General features: G+C 60.0%; 3 protein-coding genes across 7 annotated transcripts; 1 reads left to right on the top strand and 2 right to left on the bottom strand.

The window, feature by feature from the left end:
- Nucleotides 1–40: 40 nt before the first annotated feature.
- RNF207 (ring finger protein 207) lies at nt 41–5,800 on the top strand. The gene is made up of 18 exons (XM_054647737.2): nt 41–704; nt 1,203–1,393; nt 1,502–1,634; nt 1,720–1,864; nt 1,948–2,029; nt 2,099–2,174; nt 2,259–2,384; nt 2,494–2,540; nt 2,667–2,739; nt 2,813–2,881; nt 3,005–3,073; nt 3,160–3,281; nt 4,310–4,499; nt 4,695–4,880; nt 4,963–5,014; nt 5,103–5,220; nt 5,289–5,369; nt 5,442–5,800. The coding sequence occupies exons 2-18, from the start codon at nt 1,203–1,205 to the stop codon at nt 5,602–5,604; spliced, it is 1,923 nt and encodes a 640-aa protein (XP_054503712.2). The 5' UTR covers nt 41–704; the 3' UTR covers nt 5,605–5,800.
- Nucleotides 5,801–6,926: 1,126 nt separating this feature from the next.
- ICMT (isoprenylcysteine carboxyl methyltransferase) lies at nt 6,927–10,613 on the bottom strand. The gene is made up of 5 exons (XM_054647738.2): nt 10,365–10,613; nt 10,141–10,229; nt 9,891–10,060; nt 9,015–9,232; nt 6,927–8,304 (listed from the first exon to the last, which is right to left on the bottom strand). Exons 1-5 carry the CDS (start codon nt 10,587–10,589, stop codon nt 8,122–8,124), a joined length of 885 nt encoding a protein of 294 aa, XP_054503713.1. The 5' UTR covers nt 10,590–10,613; the 3' UTR covers nt 6,927–8,121.
- Nucleotides 10,614–11,298: 685 nt separating this feature from the next.
- ACOT7 (acyl-CoA thioesterase 7) lies at nt 11,299–17,213 on the bottom strand. Of its 5 annotated transcripts, none has more exons than XM_054647922.2 (10): nt 17,068–17,213; nt 16,288–16,405; nt 15,732–15,888; nt 15,134–15,225; nt 14,885–14,999; nt 14,429–14,443; nt 13,741–13,827; nt 12,911–13,027; nt 12,532–12,716; nt 11,299–11,896 (listed from the first exon to the last, which is right to left on the bottom strand). In XM_054647922.2, the coding sequence occupies exons 1-10, from the start codon at nt 17,118–17,120 to the stop codon at nt 11,789–11,791; spliced, it is 1,047 nt and encodes a 348-aa protein (XP_054503897.2). In that variant the 5' UTR covers nt 17,121–17,213; the 3' UTR covers nt 11,299–11,788. The 5 variants fall into 5 exon arrangements, with proteins under 5 accessions (XP_054503897.2, XP_077046337.1, XP_054503898.2 ...); XM_077190222.1 differs by lacking the exon at nt 17,068–17,213 and adding an exon at nt 16,496–16,645; XM_054647923.2 differs by lacking the exon at nt 14,429–14,443.
- Between the last annotated feature and the right edge of the window lie 1,160 nt (nt 17,214–18,373).

Raw genomic sequence — 18,373 nt, 5'->3', positions numbered from 1 at the left:
GCTGTGGGCGGGGCTATCGAGGGCGTGGTCGGTGGGGCGCGGGCGGCCGGGAGCGGGGGCGGAGCCTCCGGAGCGCGGAGAGCAGCACGTGCGGGGCGGGAGCACCGGAGCATCACCGGGCACGGGGTGACCACCGGGCACGGAGTGACCCCCGCACCCCGGAGTGACCCCCGTCCCCCGGGAGCATCACCGGGCACGGAGAGACCCCCCCCCGCATCCTGGAGTGACCCCCGCACCCCGGGAGCCTCACCGGACACGGACTGACTCCCGCACCCCGGGAGCCTCACTGTGCATGGAGTGACCCCCGCACTCTGCGGCTCGTCATTTCGCAGTGTTACCCTGCACAGCGGGAGCCTCACAGCCCATGGAGTGATCCCGCACACCGGGGCACCCCACTGCACACCGGGTGACTCCCCGACACATCACTGCACACGGGGTGACCCCGCACATCCTGCGGGCTGGCAGCAGGCCGTGCAGGTGCCCGTGTCCCCGCAGCCCGGGTGGCTCTGCAGTGCCGTGTCCGTCCCCGCCGCAGGGCCCCGAGGAGCGCACGGGGCTATTTTTGGGCCGTGCCGAGCGGCAGTGCCAGGGGGCCCCGCGTCACAGCCGGGCCCTGCCGCCGCAGCACCGCTCTCATTCCTGCCGGCACACGGTGAGCAGCAGCACAGCTCGGCTCGGATCCCCCGACTTACACACAGGGAGAGGTAAAGCCTTCACCTGGCCAGGACACACCTGTGCCCAGAATGGGGGATGTGGGGCACCTGGCTGCCTTCACTGCCAGGCTGCCATCGTAGGGCACATCCCTGGGCAGGGAATACCCCATTCTAGGGAATGCTTCCTCTGGGGGGACACCCTGTCCTGGAGGAACCCCCACCCCTGTCCAGGGGGATGCTCTGCTGCAGGGGATGTTCCTTTGAAGGGGACAGCCCATCCCAGGGGATGCTCCTGCTTTGGGGGACACACACCATGGGGACATTTCGCTGTGGGGACCATCTGACCCAGTGCTGCAGCCCCCAGCCTGTGATACCAGGGGAAGGGGTGCACTGCAGGCAGCCTCATGCCACGCAGCTCATAACCTAAAAATAGTCAGCAGCTCACAGGCCCGGGGACAGGATTTGTCCTTTCTGTGGCAGCTACAGTGCTCTCAGAAACAGGTGCCACATGGGGTCCCTGGGCACAGGGCTTGGCTCTCAACCCCACAGATGGCGGGTGGCATTTTCTCCCCACTGGGGAGCTGCTCGGAGCTGGAGAAGGCCAACTGCCACCCGCTGGTGTGCCTGCTCTGCCACGAGCCCTACCAGCACCCCTGCCTGCTCGACTGCTACCACAACTTCTGTGCCAGCTGCCTGCGAGGCCGTGCCAGCGACGGCCGCCTGCGTTGCCCACTCTGCGGGTAAGGGACGGCCCAGGGCACGCCAGGATTGGGGCACAGCCCTGCTCCCTGCATCCCCGGAGCTGCCCTGCTGCCCCCGTGGGTGTCCCCATGCTTGTCCCCACGCAGGCACCCCTCGGTGGTGAGGGGAGGCACGGGGCTGCCCCCCGTGGACCGGCTGCTGCAGTTCCTGGTGGACAGCTCGGCCGACAGCGAGGAGGACGTGCAGTGTGCCAACTGCGACCGCTGCTGCACCAAGGCGGTGAGGGCAGCGGGCTGCACTGGCAGCGTGGGTAGGGGACATCTGCCAGGACCATGCCTGCCACCAGCTCCATCCCCTCGCACAGGAGCTGGACACCATGTACTTCTGCAACACCTGTGGGCAGCCCCTCTGTGCCCCATGCCGTGAGGAGACCCACCGTGCCAGGATGTTCACCCGCCACGAGATCGTCTCCCTCTCCAAGCGCACCAAGGACATCCACAAGAAGTGCCGTGAGTGCCATGCCAGGCTGCCCCATGCCATGCTATGCTGCACTGAGCCATGCCAGGCAATGCCACGTTCCTGTCCCCTGCAGCACTGCACGAGGAGCCCTACATCATGTTCTCCACCGAGAAGAAGTCCATGCTCTGCATCAACTGCTTCAGGGACATGCAGGGGTGAGTATTCCCAGCCCCAGGCTTGCTGTGTGCTCCATCCTGTGCTTTCCTTGATGTCTGTGCCTGCAGGGAGAGCCGGGCACACTGCATCGACATTGAGACGGCGTACATGCAGGGCTGCCAGCGCCTGGACCAGGCAGTGATGGTGGGCAGGGCCGGGGGGGCGTGGGGGTGACGAGGGGGTGCAGTGCTGTCCCCTGCACTGCAGCCACCCTGCCACCCCGGGCAGGCTGTGAAGGAGCTGCAGACCTCCACGCGTGAGGCCATTGTCCTGCTCAAGGCCATGATCGAGGAGGTTCGGAACAGTGCCAGCGAGGAGGAGGCGGCCATCAATTCCCTCTTCAGCCGCATGCAGGTGTGAGGCTGTCACCTGCACATCGAGCCCTGTGCCTGCAGGACAGAGCCAGGGCAGTGGGAAGGGACTGGGGTGGCTGCAGAACACAGGGTGGCTGTGCCATTTGCAGGAGCAGCTCTCCGAGAGGAAAAAGACGCTCCTGAAAGCCGTGCAGAGGTGAGGGACCATGGGTTGAGCCCTGTCCGAGGGCTGTTCCCCCTTCCCAAGGTGGTTTGGGATGCCTGGGGCTGGATGGCTCCCTGAGGTCTGGCAAAGGCTGTGCCATGCCCTGCTCTACTGCAGCCAGCACGAGGAAAAGGAGAAGGCATTCAAGGAGCAGCTCGCCCACCTTGCCTCCCTGCTGCCCACTCTGCAGGTAGGGCCTCACAGCAGGCAGGGACATCCTGACACCAAAGCCAGGCAGTGACAGACCCCTTCCACACACACAGGTCCACCTGGTGACCTGCTCGGCCTTCCTGAGCTCTGCCAACAAAGCTGAATTCCTGGACCTGGGCTATGTGAGTGTAGCCAGCACTGCAGGGGTGTGGCACTGCTGAGCTCATGGGCAAAATGCATCCTGTGGCACTGCTGAGCTCATGGGCAAAGTGCTGAGCACCCCATGCTTCATTGCTGCCTTTCAGCAACTGATGGAGAGGCTGCAGAGGATTGTCAAGCTGCCACACCGCCTGCGGCCAGCCCAGACCAGCAAGGTAGAGCCCTGCCTGCAGTGCCTGCGGGCAGTGCCAGCTGCCAGCTCTGCCCCAGCCCAGCTGTGCTCTCCTCTCTTGCCCCCCAGATCAACAGCGAGTACCGGGCAGAGTTTGCCCGCTGCCTGGAGCCCCTCCTGATGCTCAGCCCCCGCCGCTCCGTGGTGGGCAGCGCTGGTGGAATCGGACCTGGCATCACTGGCACAAACATGTGAGGTGCTAGGATTGCACCCAAGGCACATGTGCTACTGTGTCCCCTGCCACGTGCCACACTGCACAGTCCCCTCAGCATCTCACCATGCCAACCTTGCCCCTGCTGCTGCTGCCCTTGAGCCTGTCACCTCAGCAGGGGTACCAGGACAGCACAGGCACAGCTGCACTGATGAACAACAGGCTTCAAGTGACACTTCTGGGAAGTGGGGTGGGTGGCAGAGGAGTGGGCAGCAGCGGGGCTGGCAGCTGGGGGCCTGGTTAAGCCTCACTCTGTTCCCCAGCCCGGCCCCTGCCACGCTCCCTGTAAGGCTCTGCCCCCTCTCCATGGGTGCTCCACCTGGGCCAGCTCCTGCTCGCCCACATGCCCGTGGTGCCGCAGCCTCTTTGCCCGCCACTATTTTTATCAGAATTTCAGAGAAGTGCTCGGCCATTCTTCACCAGGGATATATTTAGGCCTGTTGATGTCACGGCAGCACCGGCCCTGCCAGGCCCTCCCAGAAAGAGAGGACAAACGGGCACTGCCGCCCCATGGGGACCGCTCCTCGCCCCCAGCCAGGCTTGGCACTGCAGGGTGGCTGAGCTCCTGGGGGCTGCTGGCCCCAGCACGGGCAGGGGGAGCACGGCACTGCACGGTAGGACCAATGCTGGTGGTGGTTAGTATGGGGAGACCATGGGATAGGGGGAAACACTGGGGCAGTAGTGCCTGCCAAGGGGCCAGGAAATACCAGCGGTGAGAGAGTGAGCTGTATCCCACCCTTTAGAAACTGGAGGGTGCTCGGCTCAGCTCCTGGCTTCTCACTGCCAGAGCTGGCTCCAAAACTGCAGGAATCCAGAGAGCAGCCCACAGAAATGTGATTTTTGGGGCAATATAAGGAACCTCTGTGCTGGGGTGAGGGAAGGGACATGGGGGACTGGTGCGTCCCACCGGAGCCAAGGGGTGGTGGGACTGAGCTGGCAGCATGGTCCCTTGCACCTCACCCCCACTGCTGCTCACCTGCAGCACGTCACTGTCACCTCTCCATGCAGGCTCCCCGGTGGCCAATGCTCCAAGACCCTCATGGTGCCCAGCTGCCCCCCCAGCAGTGACAAAATGTCCACCGGCCCCATGGTGAAGAAGCCAACGATGCACCGGTACATCAGCACCAAGGTGCTGCTGGCTGAGGGGCGTGAGACCCCCTTTGCTGAGCACTGCCGCAACTACGAGAACACCTACCGGGTAGGGAGCATGGCTGGGAGCAGGATGGGACAGGACAGGATTGTGGGCTGGGTAGGGAGCATGGCTGGGAGCAGGATGGGACAGGACAGGATTGTGGGCTGGGTAGGGAGCATGGCTGGGAGCAGGATGGGACAGGACAGGACAGACGGGCCAGGTTGGTGCTGCTCACGTGGCTGTGCCCCCTGATTCCTGCAGATGCTGCAGACGGAGATCCAGGGCCTGAAGGACCAGGTGCAGGAGCTGCACCGTGACCTCACCAAGCACCACTCACTCATCAAGTCGGAGATCATGAGCGAGATCCTGCAGAAGTCGCTGCAGATGGACGTGCAGATCGCAGCTCACTACTCCGCCGTGGAGATGATGCGCAGCGTCTTTGAGGAGGTACAGCTGGCACGTCCTGGCAGAGCAGGACCTCTCTGTGCCGTACCAACGCATTCTGCCCAGCTCCCTCTCTTCCTTCCAGGTTTGGGAGGAGACCTACCAGCGGGTAGCAAATGAGCAGGAGATCTATGAAGGTACTGCTGACCCCACGCTCCCTCCCCGTGCCCCCTGTGCCCTTACTGTGGGGGTGGCCGTGTCCCAGCCCACTCCTCTTGTCCCCAGCCCAGCTCCACGACCTGCTGCAGCTGAGGCAGGAGAACAGCTGCCTGAGCACCATCACCAAGCAGATTGCACCCTACGTGCGCTCCATCGCCAAAGTGAAGGAGCGGCTGGAGCCCAGGTGAGGGGTGCAGGGACGTTCAGGGCCAGGGGGGACATGGCTCATGGCTCACACCCATCCCACCACAGGCTGCAGGAGCCCCAGGAGCCCAGAGAGGAACAGGCCCAGATGCTGCTCAAGATCTGTGACAACAATGAAGTGGTGCCAAGGTAGGTGACAGCAAGCACCTCCCATGCCCTTTCCCAGACAGTGACCCTGTCAAGGTGTCTTCCCTTCCCCAGGGATGCCTCACCTGGCAGCAACAAGGAGGCTTCAGCCAGCCCTGGGGAGGGATTCATATCCAAGGACACCCCTGGAGACCCCTCCCCAAAAAACAAAGACTGCTGCAGGGGCCAGCAGAAGAGCAGAGCAGAGATTGCTACCCCAAAAGAGCCGGCACCATAAGCCCAGTGCTGGGCACGTGGCAGAGCTGCTGGGCAGAACCATGCCCTGGTGACTGACCAGCTCCTCTTGCCCAGTGCCACAAGCCAGGGCAGGAAACAGCCTGGGCAGCTGTGTCTGCAGCACAAAGAAAGGCCTCAGGTAGACTTGCTTCTGAAAAACTCTCCTTGTGCTCTTCCTTGCATGTGTCAGAGTAAAATAAAAGGGTGCAGTTGTCCATTTCTGCGCGGTTCTGCAGTGCTGACAAAAGGGATCTGCTGGCTCAAGGTGTCCAGCTGCTCCTAAGACCACAACATTGGCAAATTATGGGGAAAAATAACTCCTGGTGGAGGGCAGGGGTACATGGCTAGGTGATGGAGCATCCTGTAAATGCTGGGCAGCCACGCACCAACGCAGGCCAGGTGCCAGGAACAGCTGCTCTAGAGGTTCCCTGCACATGTGGGAACTAAGAACTTACCAATCACTGTGGCACAGAGGGCAGGGTTTCACAGTTTACTCCAGCTTTTCCCTAAAACTTCACATGCCTTCCCCATATCTGGTAAGCTGCTGTCTCCTCACAGAGCTTCTGGTCACAGGATTTGGGAAAAGAAAAGGTTAAGAGAATCTGTTGGTCTCAAAAGCTTCAAGAGACACTGAAAGTTTTGTTCAGGGTGGAGCTTATCCCTTTCTTTCGGTGCCAACACATCCTGCTTGGACAGAGCCTGCACAGCTGGAACCAGCACTTGCAAAATTAGGATCAAGGTTTCATTTACTTTGAAGAACAATCTGGGAATGAGGCTTTGTTTCTGTTGTCAAACAGCACATCAAACCCAAGTGACAATTACTTGTTCCAAAGTTCCTTTGATCAAGGACACAGCAGGAACATTACTGTCTATAAAAAAATTGCTTACAGATTAACCTGCTCGAGGCACCACTGGCTTCAACCAGTGCTTCCCTGAGACAAGAACAGCCCAACTGGGAGCCTCTGAGTGCCAGCACAGATCAGCACTCTCCAACTGGTGAGTTTTCACCTTTGTTCTTTTCTCCCAAGCCAAAACCCCGCTCAGCAAAGGTCAAGTCAGCAGCAAGGGCATCAGACAGATGCTCTGTGATCAAGCAAACCCAGTGGAGGATGGACTCTGCATCAGTTCAGCAAGGAGAAACGGAGGGTCAGGGTTAGGGTCAGCCTCATCCCTGTGGCTGCGCAGCCCCACAAGTCACTGAGTCACAATCGTGCCTCAACACAGTGCTAGTATGTTCTGAGAACCCACCAGGAATTATAAAGGATTCCAGTTTCCATGATGCCACCAGCACCTCAAAAGACCTTCAAATAACCAGACAGAAGCTGACAATGTTTTCTCTCTTTTTTTTTTTTTTTTATATAAAAAAAGAAAACCTTAACCCAAACCCAAGCTATTCTCACCAAGTGCCCCTTCCTGAGCCGTACCGCAGCACCTTCCCCATGGAACACCACAAGCTCCAAGCATGAACTGACAAGCAACTCATTTCCATTCCAGCAAGGAAGAATAATGTAGAACTCAAGAAAACAGTGAACCTCTTTGGTATATAACAACAAAGTTATACCACACAGCTCAGTGGGAACCATTTCCAAATGGTTACTATAAAAGAGCGTTAGCTAGCCCAACTCTTCTCCTGGTTGGAGATTTTCTTAGAAGCATCTCCTACTTGCCCTAACATCACAGCTTTTGCCCAAAAGAGCAGGGGAGGACCTCAGGGACTAAAGCCCTTAGCAAGCCTGGCAGCTGTGGCTCTTTCACAACCCAAAATCCTGGGATCTCTGCAAGACAGAGGCAGCCTGGCAGGATAGGAAGCAGCGTGATTTGGAAGCAGGAAGAAGGAACAGAGGTGGCAGCAGGAGGCAGCGGCTGGAGCAGTGACACTGCACCCACAGCAGCATCCAAGGGACAAGGAGAGGGCCCAGAGGTGCTCAGATCCAGCGGCACGAGGGGAGCAGCAGAACCTTCCCTGCAGACCCCAAGGCCTAGAGAGAAGTGAGTGGTGCTGTGCTGCACTCTGGCACTTCGAGGGCAGAGCTGGAGGCTGCTCCCTCAGCCGCCCCAGTGCCAGCTCAGGGAGTTTGGCCTGAGCAGATTAAAGTCGTGTCACCGGGCTGACGAGGTCAGAAAGCTTTAAAATCGAATTATGCAACAGGAACAATCTGCTGCCTAGCACCTTCCCCGCCCAGGGCCAGGAGGGCAGTGCTGTTTTCTGGTAGAATCAGTTCCAGAGGCATTCCAAGACAATTCAGCTGCTGCAGGCAGGATTCATTCTCTTTAGGGTCGCTACAGGCTAAGTTATCTGGAAGATCCCTGAATGTGCAACGAAGGACTGATCTCAAGGAGGAGGAACGAGCTTCTGATCTGTGAATGACCCAGCAGGCTGCCCAAAGCTGCAGCCCTCCACCAGCTCCTCCTGGGTGGCCAGGAAATACCAACAGGCACCTCCCAATGCCGGTGCCACACGGGCACTGGGCGCAGCAGGAGCCGGGCGTCTGCTCAGCCAGCCTGGTTTGTGCCCATGTTACAGTTCCAATTTGACTCCTTTAATAAAAGGGAGACCCGATGGCACCTTCCTTTTGTACTCCAGGTACTCTTCTCCAAAGAAGTGAATGAGTGTGATCTCCTCCTCCTCGATCCGCTCCCTGAAGAAGCGCCAGGACGCCAGCGCGTAGCCCACCACGCAGATGGGATTGCAGAGCAACACCTGGAACAGATGCTGCTGGTGAGCACCCCCTCGAGGACACAGCTCATCCCCCTCCAGTAACACTGATACAGAAAAAGAAAATACCCCAACACTCCCTGTGAAGCTTTACAAGCACTAGGTTCTCCCCAGAATGATGAAGGCAGCGCTGGCTTCACTGCCCCAGCTCTCAAAAGCTCCACGTGCCACCCTTATGGACTCTCTCCAGACAAACACAAGCCAATGCCAGCACCCAGCCAGCCACAAGAGCACACAGCTACAGCAGCACTGAGCTAAGGCTCGGCCACAGCCTGAGCTGACCCTCTAGTCAGGGAGTTTCCTTGCCCTCAAGCACAGGACTGGGGTTTGGCAGGAGCCAGGTTGAGTCTGACCACTCACAGGAGGCATTTTGACCACAGGGATACAGAAAACTCTGCATACCAGCTTTAGACCAGGAGCAAATCCCACCTTGAGCCTCCAAGGGGGTTGTGAGTAAAAACCCCTGCTCCACCACCTCTCCTTACTGCACAGAGAAAATTAAGGGAACAAGATCTTCCCAAAGATCCCACGGGGCGCAGAGCTCAAGGATTCCAGATTTCCTGTGTGCCAGTGGGAGGCAGCAGAATCCAGGCCCAGCAGCAGGTGCTGTCTGCACCCCATCACAGCATGGGCAGCACTGAGAGCAAAGACTGGGGGTGTCACAGGAAAGGATCTGAGCACTCTGGATACAGTACCTGTGTTCCAATACTCCAGTAAAACCATCCCACGTAGGAGGGGTGCCGGAACCACCCGTACACCCCACTTGTCACCAAAGTGTGGGTGTCAGATTTCTCATTCTGAACGATGTGGTTGAAGTTGGAGCCTGCTGTAAGCATGGCTGCCTTCCTCAGGCAGTCCCCGAAGATCACCATCAGCAGCCCCACGGTGCTCAGCCAGGTGATCTGCTTCAGCTCTGCATGGACAGGGAGGGGCACAACAGGTTTGCACAGGTCTCCAGGGGTGCAGGGGGTTGCTCAGTGAGTGGGCTTTGCCCCCCATCTCAAAGCAAAATGTGTGACAGCAACAGCCATGCACTGCCATCCTGCACCAAACAGATAAAAGCAGCAGCCCCTGCTTGGTGTTAGCATGGATTAGTCGGTGAGGGCCAGCTGTGGAGGCTGAGCAAAGCCAACACAAAGCACAGCCAAGGACATGCTCAGGCTGCTACAAAACAAAGGGGAACAGTTTCCCTCTACCAAGAATAAACAGATGAGCAGAGCCAGTTTGCCCCAGACTGGGCAACCAGCAACAGATTTTGATGACTTGATTTTATTCCTGTCATAAGGCGACGCCCTGTTGTACCTGACACATCATTCTTGCACCATCAAGGCAGGAAAGGGCTGAAGATCCCCTGGCCTGGCATGTCAGAGTGAAGGGGGGACTCCCCCCTGCCCTCTCGAGATCCAACCCGAGAGGCTTTGAGCACTGAGGGATTATGACTCTGGCAAAGCTGCTGCAGGGTTGTCACGGGGCAGCAAGCTGAGGGTCACCTGCACTTTGCTACCAGATAGATGGACCCCAGGCAAGCCACGTGCAGCTAGGCAGAGACAGGCAGGGACAGGGTGGCCGACCTGGGAAGAAGAGCTTCTCCAGCGTGAACTCCACCCAGGAGGACAGGGCAGCCAGGTTGTACTCGAAGCTGTGGTTGAGTAGGAATGAGTCCAGCGAGAGGCTGCGCGGGTTGTTGATGGCTGTCACCAGATACTCCGAGTAGTGAAAGAGGGACAGGGAGCACATATACCTGCGGCGGGAGGGAGAGCAGGTTCAGTAGGGCCGGGGGCACCGTGCCCGCCCGGCTGCCCGGCCCGGCCCGGCCCTTACCATCCGAAGTGGCGCCAGGCGGAGCGGCCGGCGCTCAGCAGCAGCCCGCAACCGAAGGCGAAGCCCAAGAAACAGGCCCGGACGGCGATCTGCAAGCACAGGGAGGGGAGAACGCGCTGCCGCCGCCGCTCCCCGGGCCCGGGGTATCCCTACCGGCGCACCCTGGGACCGGGACCCTCCACAGCCGCGCCTCACGCCGCCGCCCGCCGGGGCCACCCCCGTACCTTGTAGAGCGGCCGCGGGTAGATGAGCAGCAGCGCCGCGTTCACGCCCGCCACGTGCAGGGCGAGAGCCAGGCGGCCGCGCAGGCCGGGAGCGGCCAGCAGGGAGGGGGACGAGCCGAGCAGCAGCGGCAGGGCCGCCACCGAGGCGCCGAGCAGGAAGGAGCAGAGGCTGGCGCGGCCCTCCCGGCCCAGCCGCCCCCTCCGCGCCACCGCCGCCGCCATCATGGCGGGCCCGCCCCGCCCGCGTCGCCCGGGAAACGGCCCCGCCGCTCTCGCGAGAGCCCCGCCCCGCGCAGCCGCGGCAGCAGCGGAGCGGCGCCGCTCTCGCGAGAGTTGGTGCCGGTGCTGTGGGAGGTGCCCGGGCTGCGGCTGCCGGGGCCGGTTCGGGTTCGGTCACGGAGCTGGTTCGGGTTCGGGCACGGAGATGGTTTGGGTTCGCTCACGGAGCCGGTTCGGGTTCGGTCGGGGTTGGAGACCTTTTCCATCATCCTGTCCCACCGCCCGCCCGGCACCGCCGCTGTAATCCCTAACCCCATCACCCAGCGGCAGGTGCAGGTGCCGCTGAACACCTCCAGCCACACTGACTCCATCCCTTTCTGCTGCCTGAGCACCCGAACAGGGACATTTGCTGATCCCTGTTCTGAATTTCCACTCTGTCAGCCTAAAACCATTACCCGCTGTCATCGCACTGCAGGCACGCCTGCAGAGACCAGCCCCACCTCACTGGAACCTCGTGTCAGGTAGTTTATTTTCTAACATCCCAAACCGGGAACCCATTCCAGCAGGAACTGCTCTGAGGGCCCCGTCAAAACAGCCAGACTTCCTTAAAAACAAGGCCGGGAGCGCCTGGCGCCACTTGGGGAGCGCGGGCGGATCCGGGGGAGGGAGGAAAAGCACAATTGTTTGAAATAAAAGCGTCAGCCTTTCATTCCAGTCAATGAAACAGATTTTATTTATGCCACAGGATTCCTTAAATAACTTAGATGTGCACAGAGAACTACCTAGAGATGTCACAGACATTCAGTGCGGCCCCAGCGCGGCACAGCACGTATGAAAGCTTTGGTGTGCATGGTAGGACAAACCAGCGAGTCAAACACAGCAGCACAAAGACTCGCGGCCTCACGCGCCCCTCGAGCCACCACACGCCTCCAGCCTGGCTCTGACACAGGCAGGAACGTCACCAAAGGGGATCAAACAGTGACAACGGCTCTGGAGGCAGATGGTGAGCGCCTGGGAAGACTCCTGGGGGCTTTCAGGGAGCTTGAGCCACCTGAAGCACGAGGTCTGAGGTGCTGAGCCCATCAGCAGCGAAGCGGTGGAGCCGGCAGCAGGCTGGGGCGGGCGGAGGCACGGGGCTGGCGCGGGCCGGACACAAAACGAACGGGAACAACCTGTATGCTTGGCGGGCACTGGTGCCACACAGGTCACTGCTGGGCAGCCTGCTGCTGCATCTGCGCCTGCCTCTTGGCTTTGGTCTGCAGGTACCTGCCCTTCCCTTCCTCGAAGCGACGCTTCTCGTCCTCTGTCTCGGTCTGGGGGTCACAGAAAGAGTGCAAAGCTGCATTGTCAGTGTGCTGCAAGTGTGTGTGGGAGGGAAACATGCCTCCCCTCACACTTCTGCGAAGTGCTGCTCTCTGACAAACATGCAGCATGACAGCCAGCGTGCCCTGCATTAAGCAGGAGACCTGTGACACGTCAAATATTGAGCAACACCCCCAGTCGGGAGCACTGAGTCAGCAAAGCCCTGCCAGGATTAGGGGAGATGATATAGGCAGGAGGCTGGAATGGGGACACCATGGGGAGCAGCTATTAGGGATGTGGGGGCCTCCGTTGCCACTCAGGGTTCCCTGATGTAGGGCAAGCATGCAGCCTGTCCTCAGCAATGAGAAAGGAGAAAATCCCCAATCTCCACACTGGCAATTTTCAAAAGAAATAAAAAACAAAAACAAAACAGAACAAAATCAAAATCCCAAAGCAAAAACAAACAAACTCAAAACAAAAACAAAAATAAAACAAAACCGCCTGAAGCCTGTCCTGGGATGTCTCGTTCATGCTCATATTTTTTCTGCTGAGTAACTCAAGGGAAGTGGATTTCTTGGGCTGGACTCTGCCCCAGGAGGAGCAGGATTGGCCCTGCTGGGTCCAATCCAGAGAGAAAAGCTCTTACCAGCAGCTGTGGGACGGGCAGGGGCTTCCCCTCCTTGCTCAGGGACACGTAGGTGAAGAAGGCGCTGACGGCACGGTACCGCTCCCGAGGCTCGTCCACAAACGGGTCAGCATCCACAAAGACCTCTATTTCCATGGACTTATTGCTTGTGAATGTCATACGTCCTGAGACAGTGATGACACAGCCTGTGAAACAGAGAGGGGCTAGTCAAGGCAGCCAGGGGTACTGCATGTTTTATGCTTAAGCTGTGTCTTAAGCAGAGCACGGGATTAATCAAACAGGGTCTAATTTTCTCTGCCAGCATGTCCTGAAAGCACATCCGAGGGAGCCAGGGTGTGGCAACACAGCAGATCACAGTGCCTGCCACCACCCTTGATACCTTTTTTGATCTTCTCATGGAAGTTGATGGCATCCACCGAGGCAGTGACGATGTTGGTCTTGCAGTGGCGGGCAGCCACAATCCCAGCAACCTCATCCATGAGCTTCATGGTGACACCTGTGAGGGCAAGCAGAGGGTCCTGTCTCAGGGAGGTCAGTGGGATTTCAGGAAAACCACACAAAGGTCAGTAAGAGCCTTAGCATGGCCAAAGCTATGCTGGGGAGTTTAACCAGAGAGTAAGTCCCAATTTCAGGAAAATCCAGTACAAGGGCTCCTGTCAAAACCAGGGCAACATCCTCACAGACCTGTGATTAAGGTCAGCTCTGTCTCTCCCAAATTTCTCTGAGCAAAGTTGACCTTTGCAAGGTGACATCAGTCCCACAAACCTTGAAACAGCTCTGACCATGTTTGTTTTGTTTGTTTAAGGATTAGGTATGTGTTTTCCCAGCTCTCAGCAAACACACCTCTCCCAGGGCTTGCACCACACGTGCCAGCCCTCCAGGTGATGGGCGCTGCCAGCCAAGAGGAAATTACTTCAGGTAACAGCAGTCACACGCTGCGTGTTTGTACTCCAGGATTTGCAATCTCACGGGCGATGACAAAACTGTAGGATTTACAGTTCAAGTACATGAGCTTTTGGGGCACAGAAAAAGATAAAACTTTTGTCTCAGCTAAAGCAACTCTGACCTTAACAGTCAATGCAAAGGGGCCTGTGTGCCTCCAGAGGCAGAGCCCACCAAAAACAAAGTCACTCTCCAACCACACTTTGCTCCAGGGAAAAGCCACCTGGACCTGAAGCCCGGGTGCTGTGCAGGGCAGTGCTCACTCACCTCCATGCACAAAGCCCAGCAGTGTGCAGTCTGACGGGCCCACCAGGTGGATCAGGCTGGACTGGCTGTACCCAACGGTGTGTGGTTCTGGTTGGAAAGCAAAGCAAGGTGAGAGCTACTCAGCTAGCACCCATACATCACCATACACCCCTGTCTTAAGTTGTCCAAAGGAAGAAAAGATAGGGCTGGCTTGTGCAAAGCTGAACCGTGTTGAAAGCAGAGGTTAAACCAGGCTGGAGAAGTTCCAAGAGCATAGACTGTTCATCACCTGACGGGCTGCTGCCTCCCTCTAATCTCCACCCATCCACTTTATTCTAGCTCAGCTCATTTCTTTCTTTTCAAGCTTTCAAACAGCATGAAAGCAAACAGGAGTGAACTGGGTCACAGTGCTGTCTGCTTTCCCCCTCAGCTGAACCTCCCAGACCCTGCTGCATAGAGCCTCTGTTTTCCCCTTGGTGGGAAGATCTTCATCCCCATGCCCCCAGCCCTGGCACATCCTGGTGACCTCTGTCCCACCACAACCTCCAGGTAATATAAGTCACACCCTCAAACTCCCAGCAGAGGAAATCCTCTCTCAGAAGTGGCTGTGTTTTCTATCTGATGAGAAATGTTTAAGCTCAAAGAAAGGAAAAGCAGCCCAGTCCCACTCAGGGTGACCAGCCATGGAGCAGTGCCCACTGAACCTTACCTTTTGTCTGCCTGTCTGTGAGCAGGGAGGACAGAGGAGAAAAAAGCATTTGAGCAACTTTCATCCGCCATCACCTTCCCCAACATTCCTCATGTGCCACCTCTCCACCTCTGCCTGAAAACCACAGCCAGGCCTAGAGGCCACCTTTTCCTACCACTTGCATTTACCTCTTGCTGAACAAAACCAGCTCTAGCTGCACACAAGCACACAAGGAGTGATACAGGAATAGGGTTTTGGAGAGGGGATCTCATGCACCAGCCCCTTCAGGGTACCACAGGTATCCACTCAGCTCCCCCTCCACTCACACACTGCTGCCCCAAAATCCCATCCCCATCCCTGGTGTAGTGTTTCAGAATGCACACTTGCGCCTACTGGGCCCTGGGCATGCCCTGGGGACCAGTCTGGTCTCCCAGTACTGCTGGGCAATTTGCACTGGGTACACACTGCCCGTGTTACCTGGGTTGATGACAGGTAAGATCACGTCACCATTTCTCTGCTTAGTTTCCAGCCGATCCAGCTTTTGCTCCTCATAACGCTTCTTCCCCTCATCCTCCTGCTCCTTTCTCGCATACTGGAATAGAAAGCTGGTAAGAAGGGGATTGGCACAGCCACTGGCACAGCTGGGAATGCCAACAGGGCCAGGTTAGCACCATTCCACAGGGAGGACAAGTTCCAGTTTGGGAGAACCCAAGTGAGCTGTCCTACCTGGATGGGGGGAACCTCAACGACCTTATTCACGTTCTTCAGGGACAGTGGCACATACCACAGCGTCGCCTTGTTCGTCACCTTCTTTGCCCCTGGAGGAGAAGGGGGCAGCAGGTGATGGTGCCAAGGCCAGCAGTGCTGTACCTGCCACCAGTCTGGCATTGGGCACACACTGGCAATGCCACTGGCATCAGTGGTCCCTTGCCCTGCTGGCTCCTACCAGGCTTTAGCTCTTAGCGGATGTGACAATGTGCTTTTGGGAAGATGTCCCAGCAAGCGGAACTGGTTGTCACAGCAACAGCAGGAAAAGGGACATTTTCAGGCCAAAGGCAGCCACAGGCAGCAAATCAGGCAGGAAGAGCTACGAACAGATTTTGCTGTTTTTCACTACTAGCCATAAATCCCAGGGAGCCTGCTTGGCCTCCCTCCCCAGCACCAGCCCTCCCTCCACTCCCAGTTCTGTCAATAAACACGCTAGATCTCCTCTCTGCCAAATGCTGCCAGTGATGGAGCAGAGGATGGGGTCACCGCTGCAAAGCTCTTGGCTCAACACTGTTGTTCCTGGTGTTCTGGAACACAGCCACCAGCAGCCACCCACCTGTTAAAATGTTCTCAGACATGACGTTGACCTGAACCTCCACAGAGTGCCGGGAGGTGTAGGTGATCTCGGCACTGACGTTGGCCACCTCGCCGATGCACATTGGCGACAGGAAATCCGTCCGCTCCACCCGTGCCAGTGCAGCCACACAGGGCTCCTGAGGACGGTGAGACAGCCAAGATAGCGATCACAGCCACACCATGGGACCACGGCTGGCAGCTTCCTGACACCAGCCAAACCTGCCATGCCATGTGCAGCTCGGATACTGCAACCGCCACCTTTATCAGCCACCGGCCGTGCTTCCTTCCCCATCTGTAAGCACCACTGGAGTTGCCCCAACTTGCCTTTCTCAGGAGTTAAAACATTAACAGCAATAATGAGTAATAATGTTTCTGCTGGTAAACCACAATTTCAGCAGAATGCTTCCAGCTACCGGCACCCGGCTGCAGCCAGAGACACCAGTGCTTTGCATGCAGGAGGAAACACTCCCAGTGAGATAGGGCAGGGAGTGAAAGGTCACCGTGCCAGAGGCTGGCACACACCGGCACCTACTCACCCCGGCCTGGGAATTGCAGTGGCGGGTGCTGATGATGGCTCCTGCCTCCTCGATCATCTTCAGGATGGTTCCCCCGTGGACATTCCCGGCGATGTTGGCATCGTCTGGGCGCATAATCCTGCCGAAGGAGGCACATGAGAGCTCACAACCCCTGCCGCGCCCCCAGCCCAGCCCCGGTGCGGCTGCCCGGAGGCAGCATATCGCCCACCGGCTGAGCTGCCGGGACATCGCTGCTCGCATGCGGCTTCCTGTGAGCGGCGATGGAAACCGCTGGGAGCGGAAGGAAGCAGGGCGCCTCTGCCGGGGCACCCCGCGTCTCACCAGGGCCCCACCCCGCCGGGCCCCGGTGCGGCGCACACCCAGCCGGGCCCGTGCCGCTGCTCCACGCGGCTTCCCGGCAGCAGCCGCGCTTCCTGACAACGGCGAATAACGGCCCGGGGGGCACCGAGGCAGCGGCTGCGCGCTGGCACGGACAGGAGCGGCTGCTTCAGCGCGGCCGCGCCCGGGAGCCGCGGAGACACAGGCGGGAGAGCCGCGCCCGGGAGAACCGCGGCAGCGCTGCCCGCTGCCAGCCCCCGCAGCACGGAGCACGGGCGCGGCGCTGCTGCGCTCTGCCCGCGGTCAGTGTCACTGACAGCATGACTAAAGCGGGCGGCGCCGCCGCTGCCGGCAGCAGGGCGGGCAGCATCTCGGTTGCAGACTGGCACCCGCCCGCGGCCCCCAGCACGCCCGCCTCCCTGCCCAGCCCTGTCCGGGTCCCTGAGCGCGGCGGGGCCGTACCTGGACACCTGGATGGCGGCCGGGCTAGGGCCCGCGGCCCCCGGCTCCGACATGGCGGCACCGGCGCCCCGCCCGCAGCGGCGCTGCGGCACGGCCGCGCTTGGCCCCGCCCCGCCGCGCCCGGACACGCCCCCGCCGCGCCCGGACACGCCCCGGCCGCGCCGCGCCATTGGCGGACAGCGCGCGGGGCGGAGCGCGGAGCCGGGCGGCTCCGGGGCTGCCCGCGGACTCGTGTGAGCCCACCGCGACTGGGGACCCCCGCCAGCTCGGGGACTCGTGGGGAGCCAGCGGCTTAGGGTCGGCACGGGCAGCACCGTTCCCGGTGCGTTCCCGGGGCCGTCGGCTCTCTCCGGTTGTAACACAGTTCCCGTGGGCGCCCCGGGGTTTTGGGTCGGGTGCTGGCGACGGTCCCGAGCAGGCAGTGACAGCTCGCACGGCCCGGAGGGGGTTCAGGTCGCGCCCGGGGGACACGGGGTGCTGGGAGCCACGGCAGTCACGGCCTCACCCACCGGGAGCTCTCGGCTCCCGTTGTCGCGAGCGCGGCGGCGAGTCTCCGTAAGGGACCGGAGCTGTCACTTTGCACAGCTCGACGGAGGCAAAAGGGCGGCCGGAGCCAGGGTGCCTGCCGGCAGCGCCCGGTGGGGACCTAGCGCTCCCGCTCTCCATGCCGCTACCGGCTTTATAAACCGCCGGCGGGGCAGGGCCGGGCAGGGAGGGCGGGGGACAGGCAGGGAAGGAGGCGGGCAGGGCGGCCTTGCCTTGTCCTCGGTGCTGATCTAGAAGCACCTCCGCTGTCCGCGGTCCTGACGGAGGGTCTCCCCGCCCGTCCTTCCACGCCGCCCGCTGCCTCGACAGCGATTCATAAAACAACTTTTCAGTGGCGGCCGCGACCGGACCGCTGCAAGGCTGGGTGGATACCAAAGCGGACGGTGCCCGGCTGCCGGCACCCCGCGGCCGGCTGAGGCGGGACAGCCGTCCGCCCAGCGCCCCCCGTTCTGCCTGCGCTGCTGGGACCGGCAGCACACGTCCAGGGTGCCGGAGGAGCCCATCTTTGCCGCGCCTCTTGCCTGGGCGGGCGGCGGGAGGGGACACCCGTGGGGCCCGGACAGGCAGCCGCGAACGGTCCGATTTGGGGTCCACCCGGACTTGCACCGGTGCCGGTCCTGGTGCCGTCCGCCGTTCGGCAAAGCGCGGCTGCCCCAGCAGGGGCCGGGGGGAGCGGTGCGGGGGTCCGGGGCAGCGGGCAATCGCCGCGCCGTCGGGCGGGGCGGGCGGAGGGGCGGCCCCGGGGGAGGGAGAGGAGGAG

Source organism: Agelaius phoeniceus, chromosome 24, assembly GCF_051311805.1.
Source record: "Agelaius phoeniceus isolate bAgePho1 chromosome 24, bAgePho1.hap1, whole genome shotgun sequence".
Classification (NCBI taxonomy): domain Eukaryota; kingdom Metazoa; phylum Chordata; class Aves; order Passeriformes; family Icteridae; genus Agelaius; species Agelaius phoeniceus.
This window is presented reverse-complemented; position numbering and strand designations above follow the sequence as displayed.

Excerpts from the sequence above, each read along its gene's own strand:
- RNF207 (XM_054647737.2), top strand. The coding sequence starts at position 1,203 with ATGGCGGGTGGCATTTTCTCCCCACTGGGGAGCTGCTCGGAGCTGGAG. Across the intron at positions 5,221-5,288 it reads AAGGAGCGGCTGGAGCCCAG|GCTGCAGGAGCCCCAGGAGC; the intron begins GTGAGGGGTGCA and ends ATCCCACCACAG. Across the intron at positions 5,370-5,441 it reads AACAATGAAGTGGTGCCAAG|GGATGCCTCACCTGGCAGCA; the intron begins GTAGGTGACAGC and ends TCCCTTCCCCAG.
- ICMT (XM_054647738.2), bottom strand. The coding sequence starts at position 10,589 with ATGATGGCGGCGGCGGTGGCGCGGAGGGGGCGGCTGGGCCGGGAGGGC. Across the intron at positions 9,233-9,890 it reads GGAGAAGCTCTTCTTCCCAG|AGCTGAAGCAGATCACCTGG; the intron begins GTCGGCCACCCT and ends CTGTCCATGCAG. Across the intron at positions 8,305-9,014 it reads ACTGGAGTATTGGAACACAG|GTGTTGCTCTGCAATCCCAT; the intron begins GTACTGTATCCA and ends CATCTGTTCCAG.
- ACOT7 (XM_054647921.2), bottom strand. The coding sequence starts at position 16,527 with ATGCGAGCAGCGATGTCCCGGCAGCTCAGCCGGTGGGCGATATGCTGC. Across the intron at positions 15,889-16,287 it reads ACTGCAATTCCCAGGCCGGG|GAGCCCTGTGTGGCTGCACT; the intron begins GTGAGTAGGTGC and ends CACCGTCCTCAG. Across the intron at positions 13,828-14,884 it reads CTTACCTGTCATCAACCCAG|AACCACACACCGTTGGGTAC; the intron begins GTAACACGGGCA and ends CTTTCCAACCAG.